This window comes from Gymnogyps californianus, chromosome 3 (genome assembly GCF_018139145.2).
Source record: "Gymnogyps californianus isolate 813 chromosome 3, ASM1813914v2, whole genome shotgun sequence".
NCBI classification, from domain to species: domain Eukaryota; kingdom Metazoa; phylum Chordata; class Aves; order Accipitriformes; family Cathartidae; genus Gymnogyps; species Gymnogyps californianus.
The window spans coordinates 25,139,832-25,157,287 of NC_059473.1; the positions used below are offsets into that span (position 1 = coordinate 25,139,832).

A 17,456-nucleotide genomic window follows, 5' to 3' on the forward strand; every position below is an offset into this window, starting at 1 on the left:
ACCCCCTCTGGGGGCGCCGGGGCTGCGCGGAGCCGATAGCGGGGCCCCCCTGGGCCGGGCCCACCGGGAGGTAAACGGCGGCGCGGGGGCCGGGAGGGCGCTGGGCCTCGGCCGGGCCCGGCAGCTGCTTGGGCGCCGTCGTGTGCGGAGCCGCGGGGCAGCCGCGAGGGGCTGTGCGGCGGAGGCAGCCGGCTCTTCTCCCCTCCGCGTCCCGGCGCCCGCGGAGGCCGAGGCGGCCTGTGCGGAGGCTCCCCGCGGCTGGCGTGGCCCCGTCGGCGTTGGAGCTGCCCGCTAATGGACAGCCCCGAGTCCCAGCTGGGTGTGGGGAGGCCGGGGAGCGGCCTGGGCGCGGGAGCAGAGCCCCCGGCCCGGCCGGGCGGGGGAGGCCTGGGGGTGACTGACAGTCCCTTGTTTTAGACACCCGCCATTAGGCAGAGCAGGGCCGCGGTAAACAAAACACAGCGCGGGTGTGGGGTTTTCCTTTGGCGGGTGTAGGTGGCTGTGGGGAAGTACTCGCCTGGGGCTGGGCTTTTAGGAAGGGAGACTTTCTCAGCGCTTTTCCGTCAAACAGGTGTTTCAGGCGGGTTTTGCAAAGGAGCGGCGCCTCATCCTCTCAGCCCCATCGTAATGCCGTGGTGGCCCGGGGTGTGCTTTGCGTATGTGTCTGTCGAGCTACTTCTGGTGCGCTGTGGTGGGAAGTGCTGTTTCAGGACAAGCTGGTTTTGCTGCAAGTTGTATTTAGGTTTATTCGCTAGGCTGAATGGCAGCTAGGAGAGGAGGTTCTCACTTCAGTTCAACTTCAGGCATACGGAGCTTTGGTATCTTTTGCTTGTAAGCTCAGAATACGCCTTCTTATTTAATCAATGAGGAAGCTGAGACAGGTTGATGTCACTCAGCCTTCCTTCCTGCGTTTTTGTTGAGACACAGATTTTTTTTTTTTTTCCCCCTGGGAAAAAAAGAAAAAAACACCTTATTTTGATGGCTATAATCACTAAGCTGTGGTTTTCCCACCTGGAAAACAAATAAGAACACAAATTTAGTCTATAAGCTGGTGCCAGAGATGCCGTGAGAGTTAGTACCTCTGTTTCCCTGTCTTGTTGGCATTGTGGTTTGAGCCAAGTCGATGGCTTTTTAAACAAATTTCTTACTGCTTGAAGGAAAGTGCTTTTCTGATTCCTTTCAAATAGCCTTACCATAAAATTAATGCAGCATGCAAAAATGACCTTTTGTAAAGGTCGTTCTACTGAGCACTTGGAAGATCTGATAGTTGAATTCAACAAGGCAGAAAATAAATTGTAAATAGTTATTCAGATGGATGGAGTTTGGAAATTAAATGGCATTTGTAAATCTGAAGGGGAAAAAAAATACAAGATCGCTTTGTAAGGTGCACTTTGCATATCATTTAGATAAAGGTTTAAATATCTTGTATGTATCTGAAAAGGTTTGAATATCTTGTATGTGTTAACTTGTAGAGAAAGAATGTCTTGTAAAAGTCATGACCAGGATGACTTGCATCTACAGCCTTCTACAGGCGGATGTAGTTGTGTGTAAGTAATGAAACCTGTGCTTTCTTTGGTAGACACTCCATGCTGCCCCGTCATGTGCAGAGGCTGGGCAGAGACTGGATCGCCCACTGGAATGGTTCTCAGATACTTGCCTCGAACAGCCCAGTTTCCAGCTGTATGAGATGGGCTGGACACTATCCCTGGGCCTCATTTCCGCTTCCTGCTCCAGTTGATTTCTCAGCAAACTGGAGACTCCCTCCATTTTTTGGACCTTGGAGACAATTTCAGAACTCTAATTGGCAGCTTGATAACTTCACGCAAAGTTCTTGCTTTCACCTACCTAACCCCAGTATGAAATCTGAGGGAGAAGAACCATTGACAAAGAAGAGAAGACTCAGTGGCCAGCATGATGCTTCGACTCCTGAAGAAGAAACAAAATTCTCTAACCAGAAGGAAGCATTGTGTCTTTCTGTAGCACAGAATGAAGAAAAACATAGCAGCAAGAAAGGTAAAAGATGCTCTTTGCTTATTTTCCTTGTTTATTTGTAATGCTAAACACATCTAACAAGTTAGAAGCAATATTACCAGCACCTTTTGAGTTACTGTTTTTCTTGGCACCTCTCTCAAGAAAACACCTGTCTTAAAAATGTTACAGTTTTGTAATGCTGTTTAGTCTGTAAACTTGTATTTTGTGCTGTCAAACAGTCTGCCGGAAGTAGGTTCACTGTGCTTGGCGGTAGAACACAGTCAATTATGCGAGGGCTTGCCCAGCTGGGGAGTCCTGAGCTTGGTTCAGACAACTCTCTCTCAGGTGTCTGTTGCCAGATCATGTCTGTTAACTTGGGAACTCTTTTAAAGCAGAAAGATTTAGCTAACTTGCTGTAGGGCTGAGCTGGGCTGGCAGTTGTATAGCTTCATTCCTTGTACTGTACCTGAGCTCATAAGCCCTGCTGGACCTCAATTGGCTTCTTTCCAAGCCAGCTGAGTTATCTGTGACCTAGATAACTGAGAATTAATGGACTTAAGAGATTTAATGGTGTTTGCTTCCAGTGTGATTGTGCGGTTTTGTTTTTACAACTGTATTCTGCCACTGGCATGTTAGCAAGTTTTGTGTCAGACCATGACTGGCAGAGCAAACAGCAAGTGTGCTTATCCACATAAATTCAATAAGTGCAGAGATGTCCACCCAACTCAGTAACAGACTTTCATGAAACTTCAAAGTGTCTGCGTTAGCTTATTACAGATATAGTCTTCTACACAGCATCCAAATGTTTTACTGAGTATTGTGGATATTAACAGTTTTGTCTACTGTGAAACAAATAGAGGGACACAGTCAAAATTAAGGCCCTCTTGTATAAATCACTTACTTAACAAAATAAACTGGAAGTTGTATTACGACTGAAAAGGGTGACAAATGCCATCAGCATCCCAAAGGGATTTTTGGACACAAATATCCATAAGGCTTAGAAACATCATATCCATCGTCAGGAGCTGAAGGAAGGGAGTTTGCTTTGTGCCTTTATTGCTGAGTTCTCTCTTAACTCCCCTTGACATAACTTTATCTGAAAGTGTGGTTAGCATTGTGGTCCTTCCTAGTTATCTTTTGTTCACATATTGTAAGGTGATGGTAATTAAAGATACCTGCTGAGGAGCAATGCAGCCTCTCTCCCACTACAGAAACAGTACTTAAAGCCTTGCTGTATTCATTGTAAATACTAGATAAAGTCCTGAATAATGTAAATTTCATCACTGTGCTTACTGCCCAAATAGGGCAGGTACTAACAGCTATAGCTGCAGTCTGCCACTGGTTGACAGCTCACGTAACTGGACCTCGGCATGCTCTCAGATGAGGTCAGACATAAAGGCTGAAAGGCATCTTTGTCCATGAGTTTTGTAAGTGGAGAAATACATATCTGAAAAAAATTGGACGCTTAATGATGGGCAGATATATTCTTATAAACTTTCATGTAATGATACTAATAACAAGTATGAAACTAGGAACGGCAGAAAGGCAAAGTAAGCCTTTTCAGAAGTTCTTGGTAATTTGGAGGCTTATTTTTTAATTTCTCAGCCTCACTGAGGGAAATCAGGTTCATTATCTATTTTGGGACCCCTGTAATGGACCCTGTTGCAGCTTATGGCTGAGTTTTTCAGACTGTACGCAGGCTAGAAGTGAACCCTTTGTTTGACTCCTAACCCTTTGTTAGTCATGGGTAGAGAGATCAACAAGATGCCCATATGCTGCTCTAAAGGATGTATCCCAGCCTGACATACCCCATCTCCGCTGAGGAGGTGGTGGCAGAAGGCAGCGTAAGGCTATGTCAACAGACTGGATTTGGCTTACAAGTTCAACAGCCTTTCTACGGGGAGCAGGCTGGTGTAGTCTGACTGCAACCATCTCCTTAGAACATGCCAGCTTCCTAGTTTCAAAGCAGTTTGAAATCCAGGGCATATAATGGTTTTGTACTGTGTTTTGGGGTTGGGGGTTGGTTGGTTTGTTTGTTTTGGTTTTTTACTGATGCTTATATAAAGTTCATCTTAAACAGAGGGTCTAAATCACTGCTAATCAAATAAGCTTTTAGAATTGCTTAAGCAATTTGAAAGACAAATAGCTGTCAGTAGAGTGATTTCTAAGAGCAGTAAGAAGTCATATGGTATATTACATAACTTTTTCTGCTTCATGTGCTTTTAACAGGAACCATCAAAAGACACTGGGAATATTTCTGTCAGCACAGTAGAACAATGAAAATCTTTGAAAATAAAGAAACTGACCAAAGCAATACAGAAAGTGAGGCAAAATTTGATTTTACAGTCATGTCCTACAATATCCTCTCACAGAATTTGTTAGAAGATAACTCCCACCTGTACAAACACTGCAGGCAACGATTGTTAATCTGGACATACAGATTTCCCAACATTCTACAAGAAATCAAACAGCTGGATGCAGATGTGAGTAGAAAATGAGCATGTGGATATTTCTTAAGAACTGATAAACTGGAGTAGCAAATTCTTGCTGTTCTTTATTTTGATAGGTGGGCTGTCTAGTGAATCCAACTGAGCCTTTAGTTATGTCATGCTTAACAGTAGTTTTGATTTATGCTTATGCAATTAGTGTATTCTGTGCAATCTGAATTTACAGCAAAGGCAAACTCTACAGTATGTATCACTCATAGTTGACTTTTTTGTCCATAACTTCCTGGAATGGTCTTTTTGACGTGACTTTGATGTTCTGCTGATACGCTGCAATTTTTTTATAATTCCATAAACTACTTTCTTCACATAAGTCTTTCTCAGTCTGTGCCTAGAGCACACTTGAGTACTGTAAATAAGGCATTGAACATAAGAATAGCTATACTTGCATAGGCCGAAGGTCCACCTAGTCTATTGTGACATTTGTAACAGTAGCTAATGACAGATGCTTAGAGTAGGAGAACAGGGCACCTTTCTCCAGGATAGTCTCAGCTTCTGGGACTGTACAGTTTAGGAAGCTCTGGAGCTGGAGGCGCTCTCTTTAATTGTGCTAGAAGTTATTTAGTGCAAAGGACGTGCAAGATTGAATAGTTGGTCGTTATTCGCAAACATTTAATCTTGCACGCCAGACTTCTGTGGAGGAAGAATAGTAGGCATGCACACAGGAGGGTCAAATTAAGGCAACCTCCAGGACTGGCATTTTCTAGCATCCAGGTGTGTGACTTTGACTTCATATTTGTTTAGGTAGTAGTTACACCAAGTGTCTGTATACTCAGTGAATCAAAAGTCCCTTTCTAGAAATCTGGCTGCTAATCCTTCAGAGCCATTTGTTAGACCAGGTAATGGAGAACTTACAATCATGTCTGAATCCTTTATTTGGAAGGCAGACTCAAATGTTTTACTTGTTTGATTGTATGAGGACTGGAGTGGATGAGACTGCTCTGTGGATCTCCATTTTCTTGAGATTAATGTTCAAGGCTGAGAGAAAGGTGCAGGTGTTAGTAGCATTCATGTGAGACTCTGATCCAAAAGTATTCTTTTCAGGTGCTCATTTCTCTCTTCACCTGGTACTCTGCACCATTTGATTTGTGAACAAGCTTGCTGCTCTGTACTGAGATGTAACTCTGAACTTCTGCTTATATTGGGGTCTGAAAAAATACCTTACCATGCTCTTGGCTGGTTGTGGGGTTTTTTGTTTTTGAGGACACTTACCACTTATTGTTAATCAGGAAGTCAAGTCAGTAAACTTTTTGGTTCAGTTGTTCAGGCCAATAAAAGTTCGGTGATAGAATCCAACCTGTTCGTGTCAGAAAACAGTACTGAAAAAATCAAAGTGGTTGTATTAGGGAAGCCACAGAAAAACTGCCTTGTACCATTTGAAAAATGCAGTTATGTTAGTACGTAGCCAGGAAGCTGGAGATTAAAGTCCCCTTCAAGCTCTTCCTTTCTTCCTAATAAATTTATACATACTGTATGTACGTATCTTTACAGTGAGATACATCAGTGGGCTTTCTGGGAGGAACATTGGGCAGAGGGACTCTGGTGAGGATCTGCCTGGTGCTGTAAGTGGTAACAGACAGTTCTCCAGGATGGAAGGGTTGGAGCCAAAGCCAGCCCTTCTAGCAAAGAGCAGTTCAGTTCAGGGTACTTGCTAAAGTCTGCAGAGCCACACAACGCAGCACTGGGGTAAAGAGGTGATGCCTCGTATCGCATGTGTTAAGTCATGACAAGAAGCTGCTCACGGACCCTAGTAGGTGCAGGTGCCCTTAGTGCAGAGGAATTTATTGCTAAAGGACATAGACGTTTAACTGATTCATTGTTTTGAACTGTAACCTTAAAGTGAAGCAGAGACTTCAGAATATTGCTTGAGATTTGGCTCTTCTTTGAGACTTTGAATGAGCTAGTGTCAGCCAGGTAGGTGGTGTCTGTTGCTGCAGTTCAGCAAGCAGTGCTAACTCGTTACCCTTCAGGAACTCAGTCCTTCATCAGAGTCCCAAGGTGGTTGTAAATCTGTGTGTTACTGCAGTGTGCAGGGAAAAGGCTCCAAGATGCGCAGAACTCTCTTAATGGAGTATTTTGAGGTTGATCTTTGGTTCAGGTTGTTATAATATGGAAGCTTGCTGTCCACTCTGTAGTTAATGAAAAGTGTGCCTTGGCCTCTTCATCCCACTGCTCTGGCATTTAGCCCTCCCCTAAACTGCTGAGAATGTATTAGAAGGTCACTATTTTGATTAAATTTAATTTCACATCTGAAAATGTACGTCTGTCTGAGAGGGTGGGAGGAATTGGGGCCCTCTTCACAATCTTAAGGAGCATTTTCTGTAGGAGAGTGAATCCTTTTGTGGGATTATGGAGGCAAAAAGCCTCCGATTTATTTTTTTTATACCTATACAGACTGGCCAACAGAGATAATGATACAGTAATATTTTGATGTACTTACTAATATCTTTTAATTGTAAACTTTTTCCTTAGGTACTCTGTTTACAAGAAGTTCAAGACGACCACTATAGAACAGAGATCAAGTCAAGTTTGGAATCCCTGGGTATGATGAAACTCTTACGACCAATACATTGTCTTCTCCCCTGCCCCAGTAATATTTTCCTCAAAAAAACTCTTAGATTATAGAATCAAGTCTCCTGCCATCACATGCAACAATGTTGTGTACCCGCTTTTATAAATTCATCGAGTGCTCTCTTGAAACTACCTTAGTGTTTTCTACCAGTATGCCTGTTGGATAGCTTTTCTAGGGTATGTTTTTCTGGCTTGAAACCTTCCAAATATCAGCACTAAATTTTATCCATGGTCAGTTTATATTCATTAGTTTTTATACTAGTACTGTCAGTCAGCCTAAATAGCACTGTCTTATCACTCTCCTGTGTGAAATTATGGAAGGAACATATTGCTAGGGGTGTGATTCCATGTGGTTTAAACAGATCTAAATCTTTTGTGCACTACACCTCCTTCCAGTCCCAGGGCCCCTCTCTTTTCTGGCGCTGGTACTTGTCTGATGCCAGGAGGAGCCAGCTCAAGGAGCAACACTGGACTGACACTATTTTCCTTCTTGGTTAGTTGGAGGTAGTCTAGCTCCCAGAATTGAGTGTTTGTAAAGAAGGTGGAGTAATGGCAGTACTGATTTAAATCCACTTGAAATGTGAAACAACACTGTAAGGCTTCCTGCTGCTGTACATGAGGCTCTGGATCTTGCTGTATCTCTTCCTCTTCCCCTCCCTAGCTCCCAGATGCATGTCCTGCCCCTTCTTCTGGGCTAGTTCTGGCACTCACTAGACCTTTACCCTGGTGAAATCCCCCAGTCCAGCAGAATACTATCTAGACTAATTTTATTTTCCTGGATTAGTTTTCTGTTGGCTTACTGAGTTAACAGTAAGTGCCACAACAAGTGGCAGGAGCACATGGCCTGGAGCTGGGAGAGAGGAGTGGGAATCCCCTGTTCCAGCACTGGTGTGAGCTCAGAGGTCGACTCACTCCACTTCATGGGCCTGTACTTTGTGAATTCATATGACATAGACTGGGCAGAGAAGCATTTTAAAATGGCAAAGACTAGATACTGTTTCAAGATCATTAGTTTTTTCTTACGTAGCTAAGGTCTCATTAAAATCTGCATTTCACCTCTACATAAAATGAAGATCTTGGCAAATTACTATTTTCAGGTGGACTTGTTTGAACTCCGATACTGTCATTTGATAAGTGTCTCAGTTTCCCTGTTGAAAGCTTGCTGCTAACTGGATCATTACATGGTTGTGTAAATATGTTTGAGACCTTTGTTCTATGAATCATTTTGGACAGTGATTTATGACTTACAGGGATTATTGCTTTTGATTGGGATGCTTCACTGGTATTATTCCTAAATCATTGTCATAACATCCAGAAAAAACTTCAATACGCAAGTCCACTTTTATGTGACTTGTGGGTTTTTTTTGTTGTTTTGGTTTGAGTTTTTTTCCACATGAGGAGAGAAGAACATGCCTGGTATCTTGAAGTATGTAGATGCTTACACATCACAAAAGGTATTAGACTAGGCTTCCTGTAGTATCTAAACTGAAGCTAGACAGGACAGAAAGACTCTTGTGTTCACTTTTCTATGTGAACTTCACATAGTCTTTGGTACTTCAGACTGGGTGTTGACTGCCACGTGAGAAAAGTAGCGCGAGGTTTTTCTAATTTAAAAAAATATATATTTATACAATGGTATTTTATGTTATTAATTGCCTTTCTTGCAGGGTATCACTGTGAGTATAAAATGAGGACAGGGAGAAAACCTGATGGCTGTGCTATTTGCTTCAAAACTTCCAAATTTAGCCTGATTTCATCAAACCCCGTGGAATTTTTTCGCCACGATATTCCACTCTTGGACAGAGACAACGTTGGACTGGTGTTGCTTTTGCAGCCTAGATTTCACTGTAAAACTAATGCTGCAGTCTGTATAGCCAATACACATCTGCTGTATAACCCAAGGCGAGGGGACATCAAACTGACCCAACTTGCAATGCTCCTGGCAGAGATTGCTAGTGTTGCCCCTCAGAAGGATGGTACCTTCTGTCCAATTATCATCTGTGGTGACTTCAATTCTGTTCCTGGTTCTCCATTGTACAGATTTATAAAGGAAGGAAAGTTAAATTACGAAGGACTTGCTATAGGGAAGGTAGGCTATGCTTTTCACTTCTCACAAAAAAAGGTTAATGCTGATTAAAGAGAAATATTTAATTGAGCGCTGCTAGCATGCCATAGCTGTGATTATTGCCATTGCAGTACCAATCTTAGTGCCTTTTACGCAGCCTGCAAAGCGAAAGTTACTGTGGAGTTACCCAGATAAGCTTGGGTATTTTAGTTGTGCCTTACAGAATATTGTATCCGCATCTAGCATTCTGAAATTAAAAACTTGCAAACAAATTAATTGTTCTGGAAATGTAGTTATCCACAGGATGATTGTTTCACTGTGTTTAAGTGTCCCAGTCTTTAAGTAGGATAAAATAACTACTTAATCAAATACCTACTGTGTACTCCATGCAAAGATGACTCTTATTTTAGATAAACGTTGAATTACAGTGGCTAGAATAATTGTAAAAGCAAAAATGCAATTAGATGCTGAACTTAAACTGTTTCAGGTTAGATGGTTTTTGTTGTAAGCTTTTGTATGTAGCTGTTGGATGTGTCAAATGCTATTTAATAGAAAGTAACTGGAGTACATACACTGAGAAAGCATGAAAAAATAGCCCCACTGGTGTTTGTTGCTAGTGGCTAGTTGTTTCAAGCCCTGCTTTGACTTGCTCCCCGAAGAATAAGCATCATGAAAATAAAGTAAGTGTCTGCTAGGGAACTGTATATACTCAGTCCTGTTATGTTGCTAAAAGTGTTCTTGGTAGTCTCTCAGCTTAGTGTCACAAGAACTATCTTCAAAAATTGGGTAGCTGCAAAAAACTTGATAAGAGTAAACAAAGGGGGTGTACATAAGGGGTGTTGTTATTTTCACAGAGATTTGACAAGCCATTATAAAAGATTTTTTGTAAGGGGCTGGGGCTTTTCTTTGCTTAAAACTTTAAACTTTACAAAAAATGTCCACTCATTTCAGGTTTTGCTTTGTTTTTTTTTTTTTAAACCAGATTTCTGTCTGAAAAAAGCTCGTGTTGTCTCCCTTAGGTCTCTGGACAAGAAGAGTTTCCAAGGGGACGAAGAATCTTATCTATTCCAATTTGGCCAAAAAAATTAGGTATTTCACAAAACTGTGTATATGAAATAAAACAGCAACAAAAAGAAGAAAATGCAGGTCAGTTTCTGGGTTGATGATTTTTATGGTCCTTTGAAAATGTCATTCAGGTAGCACTGAAAAACATGTTCTGTTCTAGTGGGGGAAAAACAGTGAGTCTTGAGCTTGCAAAACTTCCTTGTTGGGCTCGTTAGAGTGTAAAGTTACTTGTTCACATAAGCATTTGCAAATTTGAATCTTTAGAAGATAATAGTTAGAAATTCCCATTCAGGAGCTGGTGCATAATATTTAAACTACTGTGTTTGCATCATGAAAGCCAGTTGTGCTGTGACTGGGAAAAGAGAGACGGAGGAATGCAGCACATGTATGTAGCATGAACCTACATTCTGCTTCAGTGTTTATGTATTACAGTGCAGGCACTTTATGGAACAAGCGGGAAAAGCAAGTGATTCCTTGCTGAGTATTACTACATCTTTCATCCACCATTTTTTCTTTGACAGAAAAAACAATTTTAAATGGATAGGACATAATTTGAAAGAGTCTTTGGAGGGGACCTTACTAATGGAACAGAAGAATTTAATCCAGCTTTGTGAATTATATCTTGCCTGCTGCAAAAAATAAGTGTACTTAAAGATATCTTTTTCTGTAGCTTTTCTTTTCCGTAGCTCTTCAATATTGGTCTCGCCTACATCCTATTAAATGTAAATTGAATGTATTTTTATTTTGCAGGAGAAAAATTGGAAGCAGCAAAACTGGACAACACTCAGGAGATTGTAATAGCATCTGAAAAGTATGTGTTCGGGGGAAAAAACGGAAGGCCTTGACTGGTTCCTAGTTTTGGGGGTTTGTTTTGTTTTTAGACCAAACTTGTATCTGATTCCAGATGCGGATACAAGATGCTCACCCAACCCAGTCTGCCCATCTGGCAAAAAAACTCATCGTCCATTTAAACATGAAAAGGCTGATCAGACAGCAAAAGACTAGAACTGGAAATAATGCAGGAGTGTGTGCTCTTGTGGGAACTCGCAGATGTTATTTCAGAATGCAGAGGCAAGGTGTCAGTGCTGTTTAGAGGGTACTTTCTGTCTGCTTATTAAAAGAATGCTTTTGACATTTTTTGTCACTTCTTGACATAAACAGGACATCTTGCTCTGTAGTGACATGGTAGGAAAGCTGTGAACTTCAGTCCAGTTGCAGAAACCATGTTTTTAAGGGGGGGGGATATCAACAAAAAACCCAGTGTTGTCCAGCTGCTTAAGTATTGGCACTTCTCTCTCTTTTTACTGTTTTTGAGATACAGGTTTATGGATACTAATAAAATCCTATAATACAATGTGAAATTGGGATGAAGGAGGGAAAGGAACTGGAAAGATCATAAAATCGTCCTTGTCAGGAGTTCTGTGGGAGAATTTAAGTTGAGTCCCAGAAATTTGTAGTATTATGGATTTGGTAGTACAACTCTTACTCGGAACAAAACATTTGCTTGTTAAACTGAAGGAGGAAGCCACCACTAGACTGCTGAGAAGGAAAGTGTAACTGCTTTTTGAAAGGAAGAATATATTTGCATTTACTAACCTGGTAAAGGCATATGAAGTAAGGCATAGAACAAGGAAGTTGCTCTAACTGTATGTGTGATGTCAGGCTCCAAGTCAGCCATTTCTTATCAGAAATGAGATCTTGGTATCACTGCAGATAGTTATATTAAAATTCTTGGTGATCAAAAAGCTAAGTAATGGCATTTCTGAGAAAAGAAGTAGATAACAAGACAGGAAGCTCTATTCTGCGCTGTAAATCCATAGCATGCCATGTGTTGAACACTGCTTGCAGGGTTTTATGACATCTTTTTTAAGATGAGGCAAGTAACAAGAGCAGAAATTACTACTCTTCTGTGTTGTACCAACTGGCATGTTTATCTGTCTCTTCTCTAAATCAGGCAAGTGACATGCTGATATCTTAATTTTTTTTAAATTGCTTGCTTTTTAACCAGAACACATTGCAGCTCAGGTTTAAAATGCAGCCATGCAAGGTGAGGCAGGTACAGCGAAAGGATGGATGATTTGCAGAGCTGATGGGAGCAAATGACTGAGAGGGAGAGAGGAGTTCTTTTGCTGAAAGGTGCAGTTTTGCAGTTTGCTTTCAAGATTGAAAAAACAGGTGAGACAAGGTGGGCTGAACTGAAGAGGAACAGACTGACAGATGATGGGGAGAGACAAAATGGGAGCCTGAGTGGAGAAAAGAAGATTAGGCATAGCCTAACTTGAAAGCACTTGAAAGCTTTAGTTTAGGGGAGAAAAAAACCCTAAAAATCTTAATTTCTCTATATGCTGAAGGGCCTGGTTAGATGAGTTCATAGTCTGTTGCTTTCATATAAGCTGCTCTCATGGGCACTTTGACCCATGTGTCAGGGAGAGATTGCTGAATGAGGACACGTGAAATCTTACAAAGTGTAGATGGAGGTGAAAGCTATGTATATTTAAAGTGTCAGTTAAGCCAGTTTTGATAGGCTCTTAGGTACCTGCCTTTTACTTGAAAAAGCTGCCTGCATTTTGCCTTCAGAGGTTTAGGCCACTAACAGAAAAGGCTATGGGATCGATTGCGTGAGGGAAATGTTAGTTTGCATATCCAGATAATTCATTTTGTTTGTAACCAGGAACTATTTGGTATTTCTTCATTGCTTATTCTTTCTAGGAAAGACAAGAAAATAAAATTCTGTTCTTTGATTCCTATTTAGGTTGTCTTCAAAATTGCAGCACCATTTTAAATTGTCTTCAGTCTATTCTCATTACCTTCCTGAAACTGGGATACCAGAAGTAACGACTTGTCACTCCCGAAGTGCTGTCACTGTGGATTATATTTTCTATTCTGCAGCAAACGATGATACTGCTGCCCAGCCAGGTAAGGAAACCAACTTTTAATTATTTTCACAAATGCTAATTGGGAACATTTGGATGCTGTTCTAAAGGAAATGTAGTGATAATTTAATGCATATGGAGTACCTCAGTGGTTTGTGGTAGTGCTTTGAATGTCAGCTGTTATCTGAGAAACGTGGCTGGCCTTGTCAACTCACCACAGTTGGACTTGTAGTGCCACACAGGGCAAACTTTTTCACCTAACTGAACGTTCCTGTAGTTGCCATCTCAGCATGGAGGCAAGAGCTGAGGCTGCAGAAAAGCAGCAAGGTAAGTGGCACCTGAGAAAGCCTGCTGTCAGTAACTCATGCAGGACCTTAGTGGCCGGACCTCCAGCAAAGCAGTATTTCCAGTCATCTAATCAACAAAATGGTGAACGGCAATTTATGATGTGCATTAAAACTGATAAATGAACTGTTTCTTAGAAAGTTACTTTCCAGATAGTCATGATGTCTGTCAAGTAAATGACTTCTGTGGCCTTTGCTCTGAGAGCAGTCACTTGCACATGCCCAGTTGTCACACTCTTGATTGCAGTTGCAGCTAGAACTCACCAGATGGTGCAAGACAGACATGGTACCTCTGCGGGTGTATTTCTTGATGGGTAACACGGTGCTATCACTTACTGCATTTGTGCTCTCACCGTGGATATTTCTGAGCAGTGCACCTTCCGTGTCATCATTAGTTCTGTGTTTTATGCCATCATCAAAGGTCATTGCACAGTGCAGTGCTATCAGATAAATGGCTCTGCAGAACTCAGAACAAAGAAACCTGGATTCCACTCCTGCTCCCACTGTAGATTGCAACTGATTTTTATAAATTAACATTGTTTTCAGTATGTGAAATGAAAATACCAGCTTCAACTCTCATACCTTGAGACTAGATTGTTAAAATTCATTGAGTCAATGCACAAAAGTCTAATTTGTCATAACATGCACAGTAAATGCTATCTTAATACAAAATATCAAATACAAAAGCTTCACAATACAGGAATAAAAGCTTTGACTGAAAAACTAGGCTATGAGAAGTATCTCAATGACTTCTGAATGCTGTGTGATTTAACGGAGTGCTGTGTGATTTCAGAGTGCATGCCTGTGCAAAATTTAATCCTAATTCACCTGCTTATATATTTTGTTGCAGCATCATTGCCCCAGCAGAGCAATAGCATTTTTTTCATTCTGCACTTGTTTTTCAAATAGATACTTCACCCCACATTCAGTACAGAATGGGACGAAACTTGAGTTCTCCAAGTAGTTCAAACCGGTGTAGTTTTTACTCATTAATTCTTAGAAACTAAGTAATAGTCTGGATTTTCAGTTTTCTGATGACCTGGGCCTCTGTATCAAAAGTTGTCAAAGTCTGAACAAGTGAATATTAAATGTGGTCTAGGCTGATTGCTTTTTTCCCATTTAAAGGGGGTTTTTGGAAAGTTTTCATGCTTTAGCCTGTGTCATGCTTAACAAGTATTTGGTTTAGTATTCAGGATTTGCTGTGAAAGCAGGGTTCAGTATCTACCAGAGTCCTGCAGGACTCAATTTTGCTGGTTCCAGAGTGCTCTGAGCTGACATTAATCACTGCATGCAGACCAAGCTCTCTGTAACAACAAACTGCTGCCTTGTAGATGTGCAGGTGCTGTTCCAAATGATAAATTTGGCTCAAGAGCTGGGGGGATGTGTGCTCTACAGCTACCGAGACATCTTTGCAGTAAAAAAACTTTCCTTCAGAGCCGCAGTAAACAGCTGCTGGGTTGTTAGAGAACTGGAAAGCTGGCAGGTGGCAAAGGAGTGAAGCTGTTGAACTATCCGAGGAGTTTAACAGTTGCTGGATAATCCTTTAAAATACGCCTGCTGGTAAGCCAGTACCAGGTTCAGCCAGGAAGTTCTGAAATTGCTGATCACTTCAATACAGAAAATATTTTTGTCAAAGTTACAGCTGCTGTTTGTGCTGGTCCTGAAAGCACTCAACCTGCTCAGAATCATCTCTCTGCTCTGAAAGCAATAGCTGGGGTTACTGAATAGTCATCTCACTCAAGTAGATAGCTCAATGTCCTGGTTTCGGCTGGGACAGAGTTAACTCTCTTCTTAGTAGCTGGTACAGTGCTGTGTTTTGGATTTAGTGTGAGAATAATGTGATAACATGCTGATGTTTTAGTTGTTGCTAAGTAGCGCTTGTCTTGAGCCAAGGACTTTTCAGTTTCCCGTGCTCTGCCAGCAAGCAGGTGTGCAAGAGGCTGGGAGGGAGCACAGCTGGGGCAGCTGACCCAAACTAGCCAAAGGGGTATTCCATACCATGGAACATCATGCCCAGTATATAAACGGGGGGAGTTGGCCAGGAGGAGCGGATTGTGGCTCTGGCATCAGTCAGCGGGTGGTGAGCAACTGCATTGTGCATCACTTGTCTTTTCTTGGGTGTTATTTCTTTTTTTTTGTTATATTCCTTTTCATTACAATTATTGTTATTCTTAGTTAGTAGTGTATTTTATTTTTACTTTAGTTATTAAACTGCTCTTATCTCAACCCACGAGTTTTACTTTTTTTCCTTTCCTCCTCCCCGCCCCACTGGGAGGGGGGAGGGGGAAGTGGCTGCGTGGTGCTGAGTTGCTGGCTGGGGTTAAACCACGACACTCAAGAAGTCTAAAAGTTTGACACATCATGGAAGGATCTCATTCTCAATGGAATTTCTTCACTTGAGTTGGAAAAAGCTTGTTGCTCTTTGCTGATGATGGTTTTCTGGTTTGGTGTGTTTTGTTTTTTTTTTAATGAGGACACAAATATTCTAAGTATAGTGTAATAATAAGGTGTAATAATAGCAAGGCTGTGAGTCATCTTCCCCTCTTCCATGAGCAATGTGGTGTTTCTTGTGTGTGTGGTGGGGGATTTTTTTGTGGGTTTTTTTGTTTGTTTGTTTGGGGTTTTTTTAGGCAATTATAGGAATAGGCAGCAGGAAATAATGGAGGAAGATCCCTTTCTTATGATGAAGTTAGCAAGGGAAATGCCAGAAGGCTTTCATCCTTACGAGCAAGAGTTCCTGTACGACTTGCCTGCTGGAGAACTGTGTGCTTGAGGATACAGAAATAAAATGTTATGTGAACCGCTAACTCTCAAAAGATGCTTAATTTTGCAAGTGTCAGCTCTGTTTAGCAATGCTGTCGTGCTAGAGTATAGGACTGGATTCTGGGAGGCTTTTTCAGGGGGGTTACAGTGAACAAATAAATCCCTTTCCCTTTCTACCTCAATTTATCCCTCCACAAAATAGTGGGGTAGTGTCTTTCTGATTACTTTGAGCTCTACTGATTATAAGCTCTACTGTGAGACTAATAGCAAACAAGAAGAATTTCTGAACTACCTTATTGGTGGTTTTGCATGGAACAATGATGACTTCAGATTATTTCTGCCATACTGTTTTCCTCCTGCATATGTATGAATGTGTGATTTTTAGCCTGCCCACACTGATGAACATTTCCACTTTTTTTTTTTTTTTTTTTTTTTTTTTTTTTAAACCAGGAGCAGAGGATTGTCTTCATGGAGGTCTGAAACTTCTTGGCAGGCTGGCACTTCTAACAGAGAAAGATCTTTGGACTGTTAATGGTCTTCCCAATGAAAATAACTCTTCTGACCACCTGCCATTGCTAGCAGAGTTCAGGCTTATTGAACGGTAATATCCAAAGGACTTTTTGTGTAGGTGAAGTTACCTTCACCTTCTCTCTTCATGTGATTATTATTATTTTTTTTTAAAGGTTAATTCAAGCACTGCTGGTCCGGTTTAAGTAAGTTTGCATGCATGCTGATCTGCTAGTGTTGTGTAAAGTAGACTTTTTAAATAGACTTTTTTTAAACGTTTAAATTACTTTATGAAGTCGTTAAGGCAAAAAGAAAAGGTTTTACATTAGCTTCCTCTTTGATAATGGAAAACATCTGTGCCAGTCTCAAAATGGCATTATTTTTCACAGAGATGCTGTAAATGTTTTTTATTGTAAATCATAGTAAAACTGATTATTCTCTCAGAACTGTGTGCTTCTTCAAGTAAAGGGGAGTGAGTTTGTGTGCATGCCACACTTTATAATGAGCTGAAAGTAATGTTTTACTACAAAGTTGCTCTGTGGACACTTCTATCTAAATACTTCTGCAAAGGAATTTCCTCAGTTACCTAGAGTGTAGTCAGTGCAGAGGCTGCAAGATTGGACTTCCAAAGGAAGAAGATAGCTTTGCAGTAAGGCAAATATTTATGTTCTAAAAAGTTACTACTTCTTTAACTTCTAAAAGCTTAAATATAGGTAGCATTCACTGGAATCTTTTTTAAAGTATCTATCTGAAATAAAACCAAGTTTAATGAGCATGAAAACTTATAGGAAAC

The 17,456-nt window shown here is 41.1% G+C and overlaps 1 protein-coding gene across 3 annotated transcripts; it reads left to right on the top strand.

The window, feature by feature from the left end:
* ANGEL2 (angel homolog 2) lies at positions 1–17,326 on the top strand. 3 transcript variants are annotated; one of them, XM_050893623.1, is made up of 9 exons: positions 1–70; positions 1,580–2,013; positions 4,201–4,454; positions 6,948–7,017; positions 8,714–9,135; positions 10,131–10,257; positions 10,927–10,987; positions 12,929–13,092; positions 16,607–17,326. In XM_050893623.1, exons 2-9 carry the CDS (start codon positions 1,587–1,589, stop codon positions 16,759–16,761), a joined length of 1,680 nt encoding a protein of 559 aa, XP_050749580.1. In that variant the 5' UTR covers positions 1–70; positions 1,580–1,586; the 3' UTR covers positions 16,762–17,326. The 3 variants fall into 3 exon arrangements, with proteins under 3 accessions (XP_050749580.1, XP_050749579.1, XP_050749581.1); XM_050893622.1 differs by lacking the exon at positions 1–70 and adding an exon at positions 628–656; XM_050893624.1 differs by lacking the exons at positions 1–70; positions 12,929–13,092; positions 16,607–17,326 and adding exons at positions 628–656; positions 11,498–11,807.
* The last annotated feature ends 130 nt before the right edge of the window (positions 17,327–17,456 follow it).